Here is a 23023-nt window from a genome sequence, read left to right on the forward strand (position 1 = left end):
AAGGTTCTTTCTTTGGGTTTTACATTAACATTGTGTTTTACTTTAATTATGATTTTATGAAGGGTGTACTTTTTTATACTGATAAAGGAATATCATTCAGCATACTTATATTATGATATATATATACATATATATGTAAATGTTATTATCAGACTATTCTGGAATTTTTTCTGTTAATTTGTTCTTTTGAATTATAAAATAAAATGACTGAAATTGTATAAGATTGACATCTAAAATTTTATGACAAGGTGCTAACTTTATTGGTTATTTTAAAAATGATTGGCTAACTTTACTAAAGGACAAATACTATATTCTAAATGTTGCATTGCATTTTCAGAAAGATTTCTGTCTAATGTTTGTAAGAAGGTGGTTTAACCATCAGCTCATTGTTGGATGCTCATTATGGGTTCCAGATTACTGCAACAATGAAAGTGTTCTTATTCAAAAGTGCATTAATGCATTCAGTTCTTAATAACAGCATTCATAGACATCTATAAATAGAAGAAGAAACAATTGTATGGTGTGCTTGATATTCATCCTAAACACTTTTTGGCATTTCACTTTTAAATTCAGCAGTGAATTCATAAGTTATTCAGGTACTTTTCTTAGCTTTGCATGAAAAAGAAGTTTTGTTCTTACTATTGCAGAGACTATTTTAGCAACTGAGAAAAAGGGATTTTTTTATAAAGTGTGCAATTTCAAGTCTATAATTGGAAAAATTCTGCAAATAGGGACCAATATACAGTTGAACAATATATAATTTACATTAGCTTGATTTTGCTAATATGCTTTTTAATTTTTTCTCCCTAGATACACCATCAGTTAAGATTATACCTTCTACTCCATTTCCACAAGAAGGACAGCCATTAGTTTTGACTTGTGAATCCAAAGGAAAACCCTTGTAAGTGACTTAACGAATAATTTATTAGATAAACTGCTTTAATTAAAGCATTTAACTGTGGAACCTTACTGACTTTTAAAAAAATCTTTTCCTAGTGTAAAAAGTGATCTCTGAAACATAAAACCTTTTGAATCAAGTCCATGTAGACATTTGTCTATGAGATGTTGGTCATTTGTTTTGTTATCCAGGGAAGTTTCTGGGAAGAAATCCTATAATGAAAGGCTGTTCATTTATTTAGTTATTTGTTTGTTTCTTTGTTCCACTCAGTAAGATCTTTTAACCTGAAAGGACACTGGACTTAATTGGTCACTGTTTGCATCATGAATTTGATGATAGGTATGTGTTCTTGTAAGTGATTCTCACATTTCAAACTTTTCAAATTATAAAGCAGTCCTAGCAGGTACCAATTTTTAAGGTACCTTCTGAATTGCTTTTCATTAAAAGAGAAACATTAATAATATAGTGATTGTGAGACAAATGATCACTAACCACCAGGACCTGAATGAAGATCTGGGAGATATCAGCTGAACAAGGAAACAAGCGATGTAGCAAAGACCCAGCGAGTCTTTTTTTTTTTTCTGTTCTTATAGATTCTACCTATATTCATAGCCGAAATAGTAGAGATCACAAGTATGCTTTCTTTCAAGTCCTTGATCTCAGGGAGGTCTAATTGTAATAGGAAAACAACTGGACCCAAAATATTGCTAGTGAATTTTGCCATGCCTAGAAATTAAAAACTATAATGGCTAAAATAACTTACCTTAAAAATGTTTCTTTTTTTCTAAATGAAATGAAAACATCACTACCAGAAATGATTTTAATAAGAATCTATTCTAAGGAGTTGCAGTGAGACAGTGAACTTAACATTTTCAACTACCCAGAATCTCTTGATATGTAAAATGGAATGGTTACACTAAATCATCCCTTTCAGTTCAAAAATTCTCATTTTTATGGTCACTTAAGTAAGTGTTCCTAAACTATCTTAAACTTATTCCCTGATAATGCTTATTTTCCATGTAAATCTTCAAACACTGAGGAGTCAGACTAATAGTGGAGAAGAATGAATAGTAATCTTCAAGAGATAGCTATCATTTGAAACTATGAGAAAAAGAAATTTATAATTGATTCATATTTTAATTTAAATTTTAGTAGAATTGAGTTGCCTTCTGAATATATCTCTTTATGGGTTAGCTTCTGTAATATTAAGATTAAACCATTATCTTTTTTAGGCTCTGCATTTGCTTCTAATGCAATGTAGGTATTCCAAGTGATGAATTCTGTCTGACAAGATTTTTCAGGTTGCTGACTTGAGATTTTATGTTTCTCAGTTCTATTCTATCATTCAACAACTCTATAATATCTCCATAAAATTAAATCTGTACTCTTTCCCAATCATTATTTATCACAGATATAAATGTTAATAGTTAATGTTGACAGCTCTTCAAAAATTAATCCATTAAATGTTATTAGAGCACACTAGTTTTTCTTATATCTTAAATATGGGCCATTATTATCTCTTGTCTTAACACATACATCCTTTGTGAAACCTGAATATTTCCTGTCCCTTGAAAATCTTAAAAAACATTTCTCAACTACAAGTGCATTTGCATAAAGTAAATATATTTAATCATTATGTTTTAAATCTCATTTTCTTTGGCCCCCTGTATAATACTTAACAAGAAAGGGAAGGGAAGATAATGACTTTATAGCTCTTCAGTTGGAATCTTTAATTATATTTGCCCAATTGTGAGTAAATCCTTAGTGCCCCAAGTCTTTCACCATGAAAACGATGAAAATGGAGCTAGACAAAATGGTGGTAGGAATTTCTGTTTAGATTTGTGGGGCTGAAAGGACAAATGAAGTATCAAAATGTCAGTGTACTGGCAAAAGGTTTAAATATCCTTCCTTGGCTCTTATCTGTTGATAACATCCTCCTCTTTCTAGTCATTCAAGTTCAAAAACTTTGTCACCTTCAATTACTTCCTCTCCCTTGCTCCCCTCCATCTAATTAGTTGCCAGTTTCTGTCAGTTCTCTAGCTATAGTAACTCATCCATCCATTTCCTCATGGCCATTTGTATTGCAACCACCTTTGTTGGGTCCCTGTTGCCTTAACTCTCATAATAGTGTCCTGATTCCAGTATTCTTTTCTCAAGTACATCCTTCATGTAGCTGCCAAAATATTCTTCATAGTGCACAGATTTGATCAAAAATTCTTTGTTCAAAAGGATTTCCTACCTCAGAAACCTTAAGTATCTCCTTATTGCCTATTGTATAGAATACAGACTCCTGAACCTAGCATTTAAGGACTTCCTCAGTCTGGTTCCAATCTTTCTTTCCAGCTTTACTTTGTACTACTGTTATTGGGCACATACATTTCTAATAAACTGGATTGGTAACACTTACCTGATTCTACCATCTCTTATACAGTTCTCTTATTCCTGTAATGCACCACTTTTATTTGTAGTTTCTCTATTGGACCATAACAGCCTTGAGAAAAGGGATTGTGTTGTTTTTTATCACATTTTTATGTACACACACACATATACATTGCTTCAGTGTCTAGCACCCTTATTTGTAATTTGGGGGTGAGGAGGAAGTGTGTGTGTGTGTGTGTGTTTTGTGTGTGTGTGTAATCACTAGACCTGTGATTTTATCTGTACAGGGAATTGTAGAAAATCTGAAATACACTAATATTTAAAAGGCAGGACTAAGTTCTTTCACTCCCCAAGCCTGGCCTTCAAATACTGCATATACTGTCTCTGTCCTTGCACAGAGTAGGCATTTAATGTGAATGCTGAATTATTATTGAATTGCCAATTCTATCCCCATTGCCCACCTCCCTTTCATTTTCTCTTCATTATTTTCCTTCCTTTTCCTTATTCACTCTGGGAAGTTAAAAAAAAAAAATTGAACACATAACCATTTTGATGGTAACTACTCTTCAAAGCTAAATCCAACCAGAATAAATCTTTTCCCCAAAGAAAATGCAGTATCTTTAAGGGCCAAAATTATGTCTTCTTTCTCTTTTGTAACAGTGTAATTCCCATACTATAATTTGAAAAATTTCATGTACTCACTTAATTCTTCCTAATTGATTATATGATATAAAAGAAAGAGTAATGGCCTAGGGATGGGAACACATGACTTCTGATTCAGCCTCTGAGACATATAAACTCTGGCAGTGGAAATGAGGGTCAGCTGTGGAAGAAAAACGCAATAAAGGATTTATTCCTTGACTCTTGGAGAGGAGAGGATTTGGACTTTTCTTCCTCCCATTACCACTCCACACTCCACTGGCCATGAAATTTTTCATGGAGTTATTTAGTCACTGGAGGACACCACACCCAGCAAGGAGATGGTCTAGTAAGTCAAAGCACAGGAACTCTTTGAATTGAGATTTAGTAGTCCTAGCCATCAGGATTTTAGGTAGCTGCATGTTTATAAGACAGGAGGCTGATCAGAAGAGCCCTGACCCCTGCCTAGGTGAGGAAATTACACAAAGAAAGAGAAGAAATCTATTAACCAAGGGTTTCCTTATCACACACTTCCCATCCCCATTTCCACAAAAAAGAATTTGAAATATATAGACAAAAGGAATGTCCCACAAACTGAACTGAAATTACCTTTTCAAATAAGACAAATATTATCCTAGGCAGATACCCCAGGTTTGCTGGTACTGCATTTGGACCTGCTTGTGGTTTTCTGGATTTTGGCACTTAGGGGAACAGACTGAGACAGCACAATGTGACTCCACGTGGCAGCATACTGATGTGTTCCCAGTTACCCTTAACCTCCTTTCTCCTGCTCCAGTCTGATCAATTTCCAGTCTTCAGGTAAGGGACAGAGATGGCCATTTATTTCCACCTTGTAGCACACTGTAGCCTCCTCTGTAATCTGTGAAAAATTTCTTCTTAACCATATAATGCCCAAATCAGATTTTGTCCCTACCCTGATTTTAGATAGAATAGCCAAACCGATAGCTTTGAAATAAATTACATGGTGATGTGTTTAGATGTGCTACTACTGAGTTTCTAACCTGCCCTCCTAGATGCTAATGTTGTTTTGCTTGTTTTGAATGTGAGGACCCTAGTGACTGTTTATGAACAATCATGCCTTATTTGGCTGCTTTGGATTGAAGCCTTTTTGCCATTTTCCTGTGGAACAGCTGCATAACTTGGTACAGGACCAAGTTGTTCCACTTGACACTGTGCCGAGGAATGCCATTCTTCCATTAAAAGAGAGATTACTGTATGTGTCTACCTATTGTTTTAATTTTAGTTTAAAGTGAGGATCAGGCTAATGCCAGCCACTTTTCTTTTAAGTCCACTGCATTTATGCTGTCCTCCATCCCCTTCCCTTTTTCCACTCTCCCTCTCCCTCTCCCTCTCCCCCTCCCCCTCTCCCCCTCCCCCTCCCCTCCTCCCCCTCCCCATCTCTCCCTCCCCCTTCCCCTCCCCCTCCCCCTCCCTCTCCCTCTCCCCCTCCCTCTTCCTCTCTCTCTCTGTCTTTCTCAGAATAGATTTGTGGCTGTTTCATTCATCCATTTGATAAACTATACCTATATATTTTAAAATCATGAACTTCTCTCCCCACAACCCCCACCTCAAACATATATATATATATTTAACCATTTGTCCAGAGAATTACATTAAAGAATCAGCTTAAAGATTTTGTAAATAGTAAGACAGTGAAGAAATTTACTTCAAAAAGCCCCAGAGAACTCAGTGTTAAATAAATTACAATATTTCAAGGTTCTTGGTTTCTCTTGGTGTAGGTACTCTCTTTGCTGACTTGGAACAGGACCCTACTATGATTATTAGATGGCCTTTGAGATTTTCTGTGGCCAAAATTTTCCTCACCCTGCAGCCAGCCCGGTGATGAGGCTTCCTGAACTTAACAAGGCTGGCCCTTGGACAATGCACATACAGTCTGTCATTGGGCTTGTACCAGAAGCTATCAGGTGCCTGGCAGATCTTGTGGTCTGCTTACAAAGTCTTTGAGAATGTGTGAGTCACTACCATTCCATGATGAAACATCAGAAAATGATTTTAGTGGAAGTGTAAATAAATATTTTGTCAAATCTATTTTCCATTAAAAATAAAATAAGAAAGAATAATAGTTACTTGTGTTAGCATAATTTCAGAACATGAGTCTAAAACTAACGTCATAGATGGACCTGTGAACCAAAGGATAAAAACATACTCTTTTGGGGACCTTAGCTCTCTCAGTTACTACCTGGGAAACCTGGTATGTATAAATGTATGCATGTATGCATGTTTGTATACACACAACACACATGCATACATACACATACATACATACATCTCCCAGGTTTCCCAATTACATAGAAACATACAGATATATAGTATATGTGATATATATTTAAATATTCATATCTCTAAATATATTGAGCTCAACTTTCTACCTGTAAGCACAAAGTTCATTATATTACGGAGGAGATTTTTTATGAAAGCAAGAAAGCTAAATACAAATCATGCAATGAGCAACCATTAATCCCAAAGATGTATGTAAATCTCCAGTCACACTGCTGAAGGCTTTACTGGCAAAGTCCCCTTCCCGGCAATCCCTACTATCCAAAAGAGGAAGTAGAGATCATGGTAGTGATAATTTTCTCTCTCCACCTTCCTGACAGTCTTTAGAACTCAAACAACTCACCTAAGTTGTTTTCTTTTCTCCAGGTCACTCCTCTCTCACTGTCCCCACCTTCCTCTTTCTGCCTTATTCTGACGCTCCACTTAGCCATATCCATCCATCACCATGTATAGCCTTTGACTAAGAAACTTTATTTTCCCTCTTTGTTCAGATAGAAAGGGAAGGAGCAAAGGGCAAATATTTTAGTTCTTGATACAGAAAGCATCACATTTATATTTTACTCACATTTACATTATACTCATATGTATGTATATATATATATATATATATATATATATATACACTCATACTATTTTAGTCTCCTACAATTTTTCTTATTTAGATTGTCATAAAACTAACTTACATAACAACATATACTATTGCTATTTTGCACAAGACAGGAAGCTTTTAATCTTTAGGAAGAACTATCACATAACACGTAAGCACTAGGAAATTATTTTAGAACAAGTATATTCATCTACTGTGGAAGACAGCCATGAAGGAGGAAGTCTTTCAATAACATTAGTATGATTTCTGTAGCTAAAAATATAGATTTTCAATTGCTTTGTTATTTTGGAAGCAGACATATATTACAAATTCTATTTATTTTGAAACCATTTCTTTGTATTTGTCCAATCCAGTTCAATTTAACAAATGTTTGTTAAAAATTTATTGTGTCATCCTGTGATAAATACTAAAGATCAATAAGAGGAAATAGATAATGGACTGGACTTGGAATCAGAAAGACCTGAGTTCGAATCCTGTTTCAGATACTTGCTAGGTATGTGACCTTGGGAAAGTCACTTACCTCCTTTAGTCTCAGCTTCCTCATTTGTAAAATGGGGATAATAAAATTACCAATGTCACAGGGTTGTTATGAGGGTCAAATGACAGATAGATAGATAGATAGATAGATAGATAGATAGATAGATAGATAGATAGATAGATAGACAGGAGTAGATGTTTGTGTGTGTGTGTGTGTGTGTGTGTGTGTGTGTGTGTGTGTGTGTGTGTAGAGGGAAAGTGTTTTCCAAACGTTCAAGTGGTATATAAATGCTAGCTATTTTCCTATAATGTAAAAACACAAAATATCTAATACTGGTAGCTGGCATTTATATAGCACTTTAGTTTTACAAACTGTTTCACAGACGTTATCTCATTTGATGAATGTGAGAGGGGCAGAGATCTGTGAGAACACTGAAGAAACTAAACTCACTTGCATGCAGAAATATTGGTGCTTTGTCTCTCAGTTTGCTCACACTGCCCTTCCTTTGGAAGCCTTATCTTCCAATGAGAAAATCACTAGGGGTTCAGAACTGTGCCAGTCAGATACCTTACGTCTAACAGAGCTTATCATCACAGCTCTCAAAATACTTGTAATACTCCATGGGGACTGGCACTAGGACTCAGGGTCACACAATCTCTTTAGTCAGCAGGTAGGCTTCATTCTGCATCACCCTAGAAACCACTCTCTCTTTGCAAACAAACCATGCCTTAATCAGTCTGAACAATAGGATCTGCTCCAGAACTCCATGCATGGAATTGGAAATTATACCTTGAAATTATCTAGGAGCTCACATATGAACATACCTTTCCCCCAACCATATACTTCAGTCTGTAACTCATATTACTAATCCCTCAGTCCAGTAACAACCCTCTCTCTCTGCTACTAGACTGAGAGACAGGAAGCCTAAGAGACAAGAAGACCTGAGTTCAAGTCCTGACTGGAAGACAAGCTGCCTGTCACTGTTTAAACTCTGATAGTTCTAAGCACCTACCTAAGAAAATAAGGGGCAGAGAAGGTGCTAAGCCATGTAGGTAGAAAGAATTCTTTCATCTGGAATTTCCTTTTAACAATGCAAGCAGCAAGGTAGAACCAAACCCTTCCAAACACCTTTAAAAATGAACATAAACATATTCTAGAACAGCAGAACCCACAAAAAGACAGAAGAAAACAAATTTCCAGCCCAAACTTGGAAGGTTGACAGGAAAGGTCTGTTGCACCACAGTGAGAGAGGAATGTAGTCCAGCACAGGCCTCGCCCCAGCACACCAGACACAGGTCTTGGAAGCAACTGGAATCAGCAGCAACAGCAGCTGTTTCCAAGGCTCTCAGTTCACAAACAGTAAGGGAGCTGAACAGCAGGTTAGAAGAAGATTACAGGAGGCTTTTGGATATCATTGAGGCAGGACTCTGTTGCTTTGCCCATACTTGGATCTGAGTAGCAGTCCTGAGTGGCAGTCCCGCTCCAAGGAGGAGCACTAGCTTGTGGCTGCAGTAGTGAGCAGCCTCTCCTCACAATTTCAAGGCCGAAAAGAATGCTGGTTGTTGGTCACGGACGAGAGCACAGGCCAGAGAGGAGAAAAAATCTCTCCGTAGCTCATAAAACCTTGAAAGAACTGAAAACTTACAAGTCCCTAGCAGTCTCTCTGAAAACAGCTGCACAAAATCCTGAAGCTTGGGTCAGTGTGCCCTCCACACTGGAAACAGAGCTCTACTTCAACAAAGAGTTAAAAGTCAACTGATAGACCTGGAAAGTGAGAAAATAACAGAAAAAGAAAACTTTGACTATTAAAAGTACTATGGGACAAAGAAAGATCAAAAACTCACTCAGACGAAGACAACAAAATGAAAACTCCTATATCCAAAACCTCCAAGCAAGGTGGCAACACTAATAAAATGTGATACATTTGCATGTTAACTGTAATCTGTAACAGCAGAAGCAAATGTGGTAGATTGCTATACTGACAAAAGAAAAGTACTTCTTGAAGTCTATGATAATTTTATTATTTATGACTTCTAATTGCATTTCAGGCCACTTCTGAGCAATCCCTCTGAGCTGATCTTGGGAGAAAATGGGAAAATGTGAATCTACATGTCCATGTTCAATAGACATAAACCTGTTCACATTGAACACATTGAACCTGAACTCATTGGAACACTTGCATCAGGGAACATACACTTGTGTCTAAGCAACATCAATTACCTGATCCATTTTGTTAACAATTTCAGTCCATCTGTATTAGAGATGATTTGATACACTAAGGCATACTTAAACTCAATTTAAATAAAGTCCTAAAAATTTTAGACTGAAACTCAGCTTGCAATTTCAGAGCAGGAACATGTCCATCATAAGGAAGTCAAAAGTTGCCTCCCTAATCACAAAGTGGAATGCATGTTAAATTTCTTTGAGATATTAAAGTCCAAACTCTTCCAATGGAAATTCAAAACCTTCTGTCAATGCCCTTCATTTCACCTGCCTATTCTCCCTCCCCAGAACTCTTTATCATGGATACTCCATTAGAATTAGATGAGATTAAAAAAAAGTTAAGAAGGAGAAGAATGCCTTAAAAAGCAGAAATTGACCAAATGTAAACAGAAGTCCAAAAGCTCACTGAAGAAAATAATTCCTTGAAAATGAGAATGGAGCAAATGGAAGCTAATGACTTCATGAGAAATCAAGAAGCAATAAAACAAAACTGAAAGAATGAAAAAAAAGAAGATGTGAAACAATTAATTGGAAAAAACAGCTGATGTGCAAAATAGATTTAAGAGAGACCATTAAAAGTTACTGGACTTCCTGAAAGCTATGATAAAAAAAAAAAAAGAGTCTAGACATTATCTTTCAAGAAATTATCAAGGAAACCTGCCCTGATATTCTCAGATCAGAGGGCAAAATAGAAATTGAAGGAACCCATCTGTCACCTCCTGGAAGAGATCTCAAAGAAAAACTTCCAGGAATATCATAGAAAATTTCAGAGCTCCAATGGTCAAGCAGAAAATTTTTAAGCAGCTAGAAAGAAACAATTCATATATAATGGAGTCACAATCAGGGTAACATGAGATTTATCAGCTTCTACGTTAAACCATCAGAAGCCTTGGCATATGATATAATGAAAGGCAAAGGAGCCAGGATTACAAACAAGAATCCCCTACCCCGCAAAACTGAGTGTAATCTTTCAGGGGAAAAACATAAGTATTCAATGAAATAGAGGACATTTAAGCATTCTTAATGAAAAGACCAGAGTTCAATAGAAAATTTGACTTTCAAATACAAGACTCAAAGAGATGCATAAAAAGGTAAACAAGAAAGGGAAATCATAAGCAATTTAATAATTTAAAGTACTTACATTTCTACATGGGAATATGATATTTGTAATTTATGAGACCTTTCTTATTATTAGGGTAGTTAGAATGACTACATATATATAGAGCACACAGGTATGAGTTGAATATAAAGGGATGATATCTAAAAAACAAAATTAAAGGGAGAGAGAGGGGGGAATATATTTGGAGAAAGAGAGAGGCAGAATGGGGTAAATTATCTCACGTAAAAGAGACAAGAAAAAGTTTTTACAGTGGAGGGGAAGAACTGGGAGATAACAGAGAGTGAGTGAATCTTACTCTTATTAGAATTGGCTCAAAGAGGGAATAATATACACACTCAATTGGATATAGACATCTATCTTGTCCTCCAGGAAAGTAAGAGGGGAAGTTGATAAAAGAATGGGTATGTGTGTGATAGAAGGGAGGGAAGACTGGAAGAAGGGGTAGTAAGAGTCAAAACACTTTTGAGAAAGGACAGGGTGAAAGGAGAGAGAGAAGAGAATAAATGGAGACAGAGAATAGGACAGGTGAAATACATTTGGCAATAATAATGGTGAAAAAGAACTGAAGCAAATTTCTCTGATAGAAGTCTCATTTCTCAAACATATAGAGAACTGGGTTATATTTATAAAAATCATAGTCATTCCCCAACTGATAAATGATCAAAAGATACGATCAGTTTTCAAATAAAGTAATCAAAGTTATCTATAGCATATGAAAAAATACCCTAATTTACTATTGATTGGAGAAATGTGAATTAAAACAATTCTGAGGTACAACCTTATGCTTATTACATTGACTAATAGGCAAAAAAGGTAAAAGTCAAATGTGGGAAAGGATGTGGGAAAAATGAGATGCACTATTGGTGGAGTTGTGAACTGATTCAGCCATTCTGTAGAGAAATTTGGAACTATGCTCAAAGGGCCATAAAACCATGTATACCTTTTGACCTAGCAATACCACTAATAGGTCTGTATTCTAAAAGAGATTTTAAGAAATGAAAAGGACTTATATGTATAAACATTTACATCAGCTCTTTTCTGTAAGTAAAGAATTAGAAGTGGAGGGGAAGTCTAACAATTGAAGAATAGATGAAGAAGCTGTAGTATGTGACTATGGTGAAATACTACCCTACCATAGGAAATGATGAGCAGGATCTTCTCAGAAAAATCTGGAAAGACTTGCATGGGCTGATGCAAAGTGAAATGTACTGTGTACAAATTAAGAGCAATATTGTGAGATGATCAGTTGTGAATAACTCAGCTGTTCTTAGCAATACAACAATCCAGGACAACTCTGAAGGATTTATGATGAAAAATGCTGGCCATCCCCAGAGAAAGGACTGATGGTGCCAGATTACAGACTGAAGCATAAAATTGTCTTTATTTTTCTTGAGGTTTTTTTTTGTCTATGTTTTCTTTCACAACATGACTATTATGGAAATGTTTTGCATGACTATACATGTATAACCCTATATAGAATTTTTTGCCTTCTCAATGCCAGGTATGGTGGGAAGGAAGGAAAGCAGAATGTGAAACTCAAGGTTTTAAAAATGAATCTTAAAAATTGTTTTTACATATAACTGGGGAGCAGTGATATTTTAAATGAAAGCTAAAACAACAGCAAAGACCACACCAAAAAAACAAACAAACCCAAAACAGTGAAAACAAAGACTTATTTGTTCCCCATTCTGCTACCATACAGTGAAGGACTTCAACTTGCACACAGATACCAAAACCAAACCTAATTTCCTGTTTTATGGAATTCAAACTCTACTCTGTCCTTCAAAAACTCACATGGGACCTATTTCTAACATGCCCTCTTTGCAGATTACAAACATCAGGAGAATATCTAGAAGTTGTCTTTCATCCCAGTGGGTAATTCACAACTGTGGGCAGCTGTGAACCCTTTGCAGAGCTCACAGCTGTTACCTCATCAAACTCAAGAGGAAGAAATCACTGAGTGAATCAGCAAAGGTTTCACAGAGGGATTTCCATTTCTGCTGTTCTTTGAAAGATGGAGAGGATTTCAGAATGTGAAGATTCAGGGGGAGGGCATTCCAATGTAGGGAACAGAGAGAACAAAGGGAAAATAACAGGGAAATATCTCATAAGGTCAAGTGACTGCCCACCAGACTGGATTTCATTAGTGGAAGGAATAACTAGGTAAAGGGGCTCCCTTTGTCAATGGAAGTTTGGAATCTTCTCTACAACTTGATGTTCTTATGGAATTCTCTACAACACAAGAGATGAAGTGCTTTATATATCGGAGGTGAGGCAGCTAGGTGGCATTTTGGATAGAGCATAGGGCCTGGAGTCAGGAAGACCTGAGTTCAAATCCAACCTCAGACACTTACTGGCTGTGTGAGCCAGGACAAGTCATTTACCCTGTTTGCCTCAGTTTCCTCATCTGTAAATTGAGTTAGAAATGGAAATGACAGAACACTCCAGTATCTTTGTCAAAACTCCCCAAAAGGGTTCCCAAAGAGTTGGACATGACTGAAAAGGACAATAATGCAGCAACCAGAGCTCAAAAACAGATCTTTCTGGCCTTGAGACCAGCCCTCACTCCATTAGAGGTTTGCTTTTTTTTTTTTTTAATTGTCAGTTATAGAGTCAAAATAAACCCAAATGAAAGGACAAGATCTACATTTAGTCAGGCCAAGCTATCCTTAACAAAACAAAGGGGTTAACTAAATTACTATGCAATTTAACTTTGAAATGAGGCTTTAAAAATAAACGTTGTGATAGCATTATTTCACTATTTAGCAAATAAATAAATGTAAAGTCCTACATTACATAAAGGGAACTGGAATTGTTTTCTGAAGATGATCTGCATAAATTTAAAATAGTAGAGGCATGAATAGGTGATAGTTAATATGGAAAGGATATAGAGAATTATTGAAATGAAAGCTGAACATGAGTCGACATGGCAGACAAAACAATGAACATGGTTCTAGGTTACATTGAGAGTGTAACAGTGTCTGGAACAAATGTTTGTAACTGTTCATGAACCGTTTTTGTAACTTTGGTGAAACCTTAAGGATTCTTTCTCAGAAAAATGCATAAAGTAAAATGGACAGTATTGCAATGAAAACAAATTATTTTGAAACCCAATTTTATTTATATATGTATGTATACATATGTACATATATACACATGAGTATGCATGTATCTCTTTGTGTATGTGTATTTCATGGACCCTAGGATTAAGGATAACTGGTCTAAAGCAAGAAAAATACCTAATTTTGCCCTGATCAGATTGAATCTGGAAAACTGTGTTCAATTCAACACTTTAGGAAGGAATTGACAAGCCAGAGCCTGGGAAGGGTGAACCAGAAACCCTCTGAAATGAAAACTGATTGAGGAAACCTAGGAGATTTAGGTTAAAGAAGAAAATTAAGGCTTGTGGGCATGATTGGATATTTTAAGGGATATCACTTGGAAGAAGGATTATACTTTTTTCCACTTGGCCCTGGAGAACTGAACGATGAACAATGAGCAAAAATTGCCTAGAGATAAATTTAAAGTTGATATAAAGAAAGATTTTCTAGCAATTATAACTTCCCAGAAGTGGAATGGGCAGTGCTACCACAGATCTTGAAATAGATGGTAACTGATTACTTGTTGTGGAGAGTGAAGAGCAGTTTCCTTTTCACATATTAGTTGGACTACCTGCTCTTTGAGCTATCATGCAGTTCTGAGGTCTATAATTTGCTTTATTTAGCAAGAATAAGACACTTTGCTGGTTATTTCTTGCTCTCAAAATAGCAATGTTAGGGAAGGTGGAGGAAGGAGGAGAAGAAATGATGTGTACAGCAAATGCGTGATACAAGGGGAAATGTGATAGGGTTCAAGGAGAGGAACTAGAGTTCTAGACAATGTCATCTAAGAGATTCCTTTGAGCTGGGTCATTTAGAGAAGGCTTCGTGAAATAGTTATTACTTGACACAGACTTTAATGAAGAACAAGATTTCAACAGGGCGATTCTGGAGGCACTGCTCTATAGATGGGAGAGTAGTAGGTAAGATAGATGAACAGCCAGAAACTGCATAGTGAATGAAGGAGAATATTGTGAAATAAGACTGCATAGAGAGGTGAAAGTTAAATTCTGTGGGCTTTATATCAATTATTTAAGCAGGAGAGAAAGCTGTTTAATTTCTTTTTAATTTTCAGTTCTAAATTTTTTCCCTCCATTCACTTCTCCCATTGAGAAAAATCACAATTCCCATTATATATATGAATTCATGTAAAATATATCAATAAGGCATTTTAAAGCACCTACTATGTACCACATTCCATGTTAGGTGCTGTAGATAGAAGAGAAAAAAAATGACACAGCCTCAGACTTTACAGACCTTATATTCTATCAGGATAGAGAAGTATGCATATAAATACCATACCAAGGACTCTGAATATTATCCAACAAATAAGAAGAATATGTTAAAGGATTTTGTGTATGTGTATGTGCATATCTGTGCATTAGGAAGAGTAATCTGGATGCTTTGTGTTGGATAGAAAGGAGAAGGCAGAGATGAGAAGGAGATAGGCCAACTGGGAGACTATAAGAACAGTTTGGTTGAGAAATAATAGCAATAGTTAACATTTATATAGATGACATTTAAAGCTTTGCAAAGGCTTTAAAAATCTTGGCCCCTTTGCTTCTCACAATGACCCTTTGATATACATGCTATTGTGATCCCCAGTTACAGAGAATGAAACTGAGGGTCAGAGAGGTTCCATAAGTTGATAAAAAGTCAGTTTATTATAGTTGTTACTCTTGATTGAAGGTGAGGGAAATGCCATCAGGCTTTGAACTTACAGAATTGGAGAGAATAATTATAGCAAAGTTTTTAGGGACAGAGGTCAAATTAAGAAGTTGTAGGAGGGCATGAATATTATAGACATGGACAAAGATAGGCAGTAGGCTATTCATTTTAGAAATCTGCCTAAAAAGGTTAGCTTGAATTTATATTTCATTGTGCCTATTGGCATAGGAGAGCTGGATCCCTTCATATCCCTGCTAAAATTCTCCCTTCTACAGACTTCTAATCCCTTGTAATTCTAACACCTTCCTCTGTTGATTATTTCTGATTTATTCTGTATATATCTTGTTTATATATAATTATTTACATGCTGTCTTCCCCAATAGATAGTGAGTTTCGTGAGGGTAGCAATTGTCATTTACCTTTCTTTATGTCTCTAAGGCTCAGCACTGTGCCCTGCACATGGTAGGCAGTAAATGTTTATTAAAGTGATTGACTGAGTCAGAAAAATCAACAACCAAGTGCCCCCACCAAGTGGTGAAAACCCTTAAACAATAGCATTATTGAGCTTGGAGTATAAAAGCAAAACAATACAAATTCGGCTGTCTGGACAGGTATGCCTAACTAGTTTAGCCCTATGCTAATGATCAAATAATGTGTCATGACCTGCCTTCCACATATATATTTCCTACTAACCCTGGAAGTGTCAGTTGGAGAAAGTTAGGGAGAATCTACATTTGCTGATTACCATATGTTCTTTATGTGAATATACTTAATAAATTGCAGTTCATGGCATTGTGCTCTACATCGTCTTTATTTTTATGTATTTGCTCATGAAGATATACTGCTTGGTTATATGTGAGTATAAAATTGGTTCTGAGTTATTCCATTCATTTTTCTTTTAATTACCCATATGTTGAGGTACCCATGTGAATTTCCTTTCGAGGTTAGACCATATGGCCTTTTTCTTCTACCTCATGGATTCACAATTCAATCACACGTTTACTCCCTGGAACCACATAAGTGGTTATCTTGGAAATGGGACAGGATATATTTGGTTTTGTTTTTGAAACAAGAAGTTGAATCTCAGTAATCTCCACTGCTGTTATTTATGCTGGGCATCTGTGGTATGCTGGGCACTCAATCATTTTCAATTAAATGTTCAAATGTCTTGTGGAAGTCCCACAAGAGCATGCAGAACCAAGATTATAGACCCGTAGAGGAAATGTACTTTCTGAACATTTCCAGGTAAGCAGCTTTCTTGTAACAAAAAGCCAATTATTTTGAAAGATTATGTAAATGCTCAATGAGTAACCTTACACAAAAATGTTTCAATATGTTTAAGACTCCATTGTGGAATTATTTAGTTACATACAGTGAAAAGAATTCAAGGGAAAATGTATTTTTTTCTGCTTATACATTAAAATGGTAGAACTTAGTGATATATTAAGTGTTGAATCATAGCAGCTCTGTTCTGTGTATGTCTAAATATCTATGTCACCATTATTTGAGGAGTAACAAATAAAGGTGTATAGGATGTAGAGTTTGAAAGGCCCTTACAGATCTCCTATACGCCTCGTTAATAGACAAAGAAGCTGAGGTTCAAAGAAAGAATGTAACTTGCTCATGTCTATACAATTCAATAAGCAGTTTAGTGTTCTTATGATCTGTGCTCTTTTTCTTATACAGCAGAATACATACACATATGCAGTTTTCCAAATGCAAAAGATTATGTGTGTATATGCGTTCACAAAGATGACTACTCCTTCCAATAATGCAGTCCTAAAATAATCCAATTTTACTTACCCTTTACTTATCTTGTATTATTTTGGTCAATAATCTTCCATAAATTCACCCTAGTGGCTGTACTCAATATTTTAGGAGCCTTCCTTGTTTCTCCTGAAACTGTGAGTATATTAGAACTCACAAGGCTGCCTACTTAATGACAGGTGGTAGTCTAGTGGATAGAGCATTAAACCTGAAGTTAGGAAGACCTGAAGTTCAAATCTAGCCCTAGACATTTACTAGCTGTGTAAACTAGGCCAAGTCACTTCATCTCTTGTTTGTCTCGGTTTTCTCAATTGCAAAATGGGGATAACAATAGTGTCTGACATAGGAAATGTTATAAGATTTCTTATTTATTTCCCCCCCTTTTCTATTTGACCAGACCATCATACCTTTTTATGTTTTTTCTCACATATTTCTATATGTGTGTATATATGTATGTGTATAATATGAATATGTATATATACATATATACATATGTACATACACACATAAATATATATATACATATATATATATACATATATACATTTGCTTCAAGAATCTGCAATTTTATCTGCAATACAGATGGCAACCTTTTTATGTCTTAATTGAAGTTTTTTCTAGACTGAGAAAGGTGAGAAATTTATTACCTGATAGTCAATTTTGGGTGAAAGACTTCTCTAAATGCAGTTAAGCTCGTCCTTGAATAACAGACTTGATCTGCTTCTTTCTTCATCTTTGAAGTCCTTCATCTGCAAGAGTTTATGTTCCTCTAACACAATCTTTGGGAACAAAAGCAACCTCTACAATACAACAAACGTCAAAGTGATACTTTAGTGAAGAACTTCTACTTTTAAGGTACTGGAATGGTTTTTCATTTCCTTCTCCAGCTCATTTTGCCGATGATGAACTTGGGCAAATGTGATGAAGTAACTTGTCCTGGTTCAGATAGTAATTATCTGTGGGTCACATCTGAACTCAGGATGATGAGTCTTTCTGATTCCAGGCCTGGCACTCTATCCACTGTGCTACCCAGCTGCTTCATTTGATATGCACAGAAGACGCACACACACACACATTCAGTACATACTAGGCTTATTATTTTCATCTGCACATGCATCTAGATGTGTGTATAATTAAAATACTGCTTGTAGTGAAACAGCAAAATACATCTAACCTTAGCAGTGAAATTGGCTTATGTACTAAGAACTTATTCCCTTTATTTCATTCATGTGAGCATGTTGCCGAGTGAATACAATTGAATAAGGTTTATCTGCTGTTTATTCTGCTGTGTTTTTATCATGAACAGATGCAGGAAATAAAATATAAAGACAAGTGTATTCAATGTCTTTGTGACTTATTAGAATTATTTCTAAAATATGTAAAATATAATCCATTTTTCCCTGCTTCTGAGAGCATTTGCCATAAAAGATGTAGTTAAAATGGAAATATGTTGCTGTGTTCTTTACTTAATTTCTCAATTTTTTAACTTACTTGAAAGCCAAATGTTTGGTAACCTCCGTGAACCTCAGTTTCCTTATCTATAAAATAGTGATAATTATACTATGCATTGCCTGCCTCATAGGGTTGTTGTGAGGAAAATGCACTATAAATCCTAAAATTTTATATAAATATGAGATCAAGCATTTGTGCAGAATTCAGAAAAGTGCTTTTAAGGAGAAAGCAACATTAAAATTAGCTAAAAATGCAAAGATCACCCAAGATACCAACTGGAGGAAAAGACTGATAGTGATAGTCATGAAAGCTGCATCTTGCTGATGGCAGAAGTCTAGAAATATGAGAGAAGTGCTTGAAAAGATAAATGGAGTAGACAAAGGATGTTCTTGTGTAAAGAACAGGGATCTGTAGTCACAGGATATAATCCTGCTGAAAAGCTAAATGACACTTTGTGATTACTTAAATCTCTGAATTTTAGTGTTACTCATCTCTTAGGTGAGCTAGTCTGTAGCATCCCTTCCACTTCTAAAACTGAATGAATGAATGAATCATTTATTAAGCACTTTCATCATTCAAGCACTGTCCTAGAAACATGGAGGATATAAACAGAAAAATAAGACAGTCAAGAACTCATTTCTAATGGAGAAGAGAATAACCAAAATCTTTTGGCTCTAAGTCAGATGAAAAAGTCTCCTTAAGACGCAACTGCAAAGAGGATATTAACGTCTTTTCTTTAATGTCATTTCCACTAATAAAATCACATATTTCTGATGTCTAACCATTGGACAGTGCCAAGGATATTGGTGATAGCAGCTGTAGCTCTGGCACTGGTAGGGGCAGTTTCCACATAAGTGGCTTCCTAGGATGATGATTACAGGCAGTGGGCTGCAGCCACTGCTATTGCCAAGGTTCATGGGCTCAGAATTCTGGGCTGTTTCCTTCAGGATCTGAGGGGGGGGGCAGCATTTAAGATTACAGTGGGATTTTGTTTACCTGGCACATTCTACTTCTTGTCTCTCCCTCAGCTAGGCTGGCTTGCCTACTCTGTATATGACATTTGGTGGGGATGACTGGCCCCTTCACTACAGCATTGTTTCCCTGGATGATGTTCATGAGGGCTAGACAAGAAACAGAAGTGATGGTCTGCGAGCTAGGGGCAGAATGGATGCTGTCTCTTCCAGGATTACTGTGCCTATCTGCTTGCTGGTGGCTATTGGTCAGCAGTTGTTGCTGGTGATGATGAAAAGAGGGAGCCCAGTCTAAAAATAATTTCTCCCCTCAATGATGGCTATAGGTGCTGGAACGGAAGTAGATCTGGAGGTGTGGAATCCTCAAGGATGGGGTTTTCTTTGAAAATATACTGGAGTGGTTTACCATTTCCTTCTTCAGTAGATTAAGGCAAGGAGAAAGTAAGTAATTTGACTAGAGTTGCCCAACTGGTAGGTGTCTGAAACTGGATTTAAACTCAGGTCTTCCTGACTCTAGGCCTAGTACTTTAACCACTGAAGAATCTAGCTACCTGTTATTCTTTGCTCACCTCACGCTGTACCATATTCTGTGATCTAGTGACATTATTCTCTTTGCTGTCCTCTCATGTGGTACTTCATCTCCTGACTCCAATGCCTTTTCACTAATCTTCCTTCTGAGATCACCTCTAATGTATTCAGTATATATTTTGTACGTAGTCTTTCACATTTTTTTTAGGCTAAGGTCTTTTCAGATTCTCACTTTGAATAACTACTTAAAGAGGCCTATTCACTGAATGGGCATATGTCACTGTAGCGCCAACATAATATTCACAGCACCTATGGCAGCCATGAATATGCTGATGCAATTCTGAATAGCAAAATACCACAGACTCTCCACACGGAAGACAGAACCAAAACATTTAGCCAGACACCAGAAAGCCAAATCCATCATAGTAACAAAAATCTATACATAATAACAGTACCCCAAGCCTTCCCTCTGTTAGGTTTCCCACAGACCAGTTCCCTTAAACAAACCACAAGCAAGGTCTCTCACTCACTCTAGGCAGCTGCCTTTCCCAGCTCTGATTGCTCTCTAACTTCATCTCAGTTCTGCTCTAGCTCTGCCTCTTCCTGTTCCTCCCTTCCTGTTCCATGTGACTTAGATTCATGTGACTCACGCTTCCATGAAAGATCTTCCTATTAAGAAGCAACATTACATTAACAATAAACAAAAATACATTATCAAGAGTTTTCTGTGCTGTATTCAATGAGATCTTAAAAGAGATGGTGGTCAAGGTAGTGGTGGCTTGACATATCTGGATATACTACCACTGGTCTCTCCTTAATAGTGCTTTGCAGGGTCAGCTAGGATAACTGCTGAAGTTATATAGAAATTAGTTGTGATTAATGATTAAATTAAAGTGGAAGTTGTTTGAATAGAGAGAAGGGAGAAATGTAGTGGTAGAATAGCACATATTGGCAACTGTTTAGATATGTGGGATCAGAGAAGGTGAAGTATCTGGAACAATACTGAGTTTGAAAAGTAGAGATACTGGGAAAGGGGGAGTAGTTTCTACAGAGATAAGGGTGTGGAAGGATGAGTGTGTCAGAAAATGAGCTTCTGAGATATCTCTGAGGTATATAGTTTGAAATGGACAACTGGCAATTGATGATGATGATGGACTAAATTCCAAGGGAGAGAATGAATTATATATAGATATAGATAGATATAAATACAACTCTTTGAATTATCTTCTTAGATACTATACTTTTTCCATAGAAACTCATGAGTTTCTCTCAAGAGAGAATGTGTAGAGAACAGAACCAGGACAGAATCTTGGGGAATAGTCACAGTAGCAAAATGTGATATGTGTCATCATACACTGAGAACAATCATAGAGATAAGACAAGGTAGTATCCCAACAACCCAGATGGGGGAGAATATCTGGGAGAGGATGGTCAATATTATTATATGCAGTGGACAATTCAAGAAAGGTGAGCAGTGAAAAAAGAATATCAGATTTAGCACTGGAGTGATCTTTGATAACATTGAATAGGACAGTTTTATTTGAGTGATGAGCCTGATTTTGAAAGATTGATGAGTAATAAGAGAGAAATTGAATGCAACATACATATATATATATACACACACATATATATTTATATATACTTACATACATACATACATATTTGTTTTCTCCATGAGGCTTGCTAGGAAAAGAAGGAGAGATGTAAAATAGCTTGAGTGGATGGTATAGTCTACTAAGTTATTTTAAGGATGATTTCTTATCAGGCATGCATACTAAATGATTGGATAAATATGCAGTATGGGCACTATTCAGTGAAAGGGTGAGTGAAGTGTGTTTGAATAGATACTGAGATCAACAGTGTCATCAGTATAAAATGGCTCAAAAGATCAAGTACTGGGACATGGAACTTGGGAAGAACTGAATTCAAATTTGACAGTTGAAATTTAGTTGTTTGCCTTCTCCAAATCTGTTTCTTCATGTGAACAATTTTCATTTTAAGAGGGCAGAAGCATACCTAATATGTTTTAGAAAGACTTTTCTTGAAATGACCAAAATAAAATTTTATTGCTCAAATAGTTAAATTTTGGTTGTCTTAAAAATTCATTTATTTTAATCATCTCATTCCTGATGATGATAGAGAAGTGAGATATGACTTCTCAAATAATTTTGGATCTTATAATATAGATGAAGCATGCCACAGGCAAAAAGAATATGATAATTGTCAAACTGTATTTGATGTAAGATTTGAATCTTCTAGATTCATTGTTTTGTCTTATAGTAAGATGAATTAATCCTTTCAAATAGCAACTGAGGTGCTTTGGCTTGGTTGATATGAAGTTCTACTAAGTCATTTTTTTCTCTTCAAGTCTGTGATTCTTTGACTGTCTTTATTTTATAGGACTTACAAATGTCTAAAGTAAATTGAGCAAAATAGCATAGGGTCATATATTCTTAATGCATAACCTGTGACAATCTCAAGCATCCCAGAGGCTCATTCTGTTCCAGGATGCTTCTTAGTAGTGAAACACACAATAGTTGGAAATAAAGAACTTATGGGAAATAAAAAGTGAATTACAGTGTATGAAATTATTCAAAATATGGGTATACACATGAACTAATGACTTGCATAAGAGATTTTGATGTTTACTAAAGAAGTTTTGATCTCTCAACCAAGAATTTAATTGTTTAATAATAAATATTTTATATTCACTATAGAAATGCTAATTATAGATAAGGCAAAGGTAATTGTTTCTGCTTTGAACACAAAGTTCTGGAGCTTGAAAGGAAACATTTGCATCAGACTTGCACATTTTTCCCTTAGTTCTAAGATGTCAGTCCTTCTGGAGGGATGTAATCTGATCTTTTCTCAAGATA

At 36.0% G+C, this 23023-nt stretch overlaps 1 protein-coding gene across 3 annotated transcripts in view; it reads left to right on the forward strand.

Annotated features, from left to right (window-relative positions):
* Positions 1-23023, forward strand: part of CADM2 (cell adhesion molecule 2) — a 1349490-nt gene that overhangs the window by 1173878 nt on the left and 152589 nt on the right. For all 3 annotated transcript variants that reach the window (XM_072621637.1, XM_072621640.1, XM_072621639.1), the window contains exon 6: positions 811-901. In XM_072621637.1, the coding sequence (XP_072477738.1) occupies positions 811-901 (91 nt within the window). The remainder of the gene's footprint in view (positions 1-810; positions 902-23023) is intronic.

The sequence above is a fragment of the Notamacropus eugenii genome, chromosome 6 (assembly GCF_028372415.1).
Source record: "Notamacropus eugenii isolate mMacEug1 chromosome 6, mMacEug1.pri_v2, whole genome shotgun sequence".
NCBI classification, from domain to species: domain Eukaryota; kingdom Metazoa; phylum Chordata; class Mammalia; order Diprotodontia; family Macropodidae; genus Notamacropus; species Notamacropus eugenii.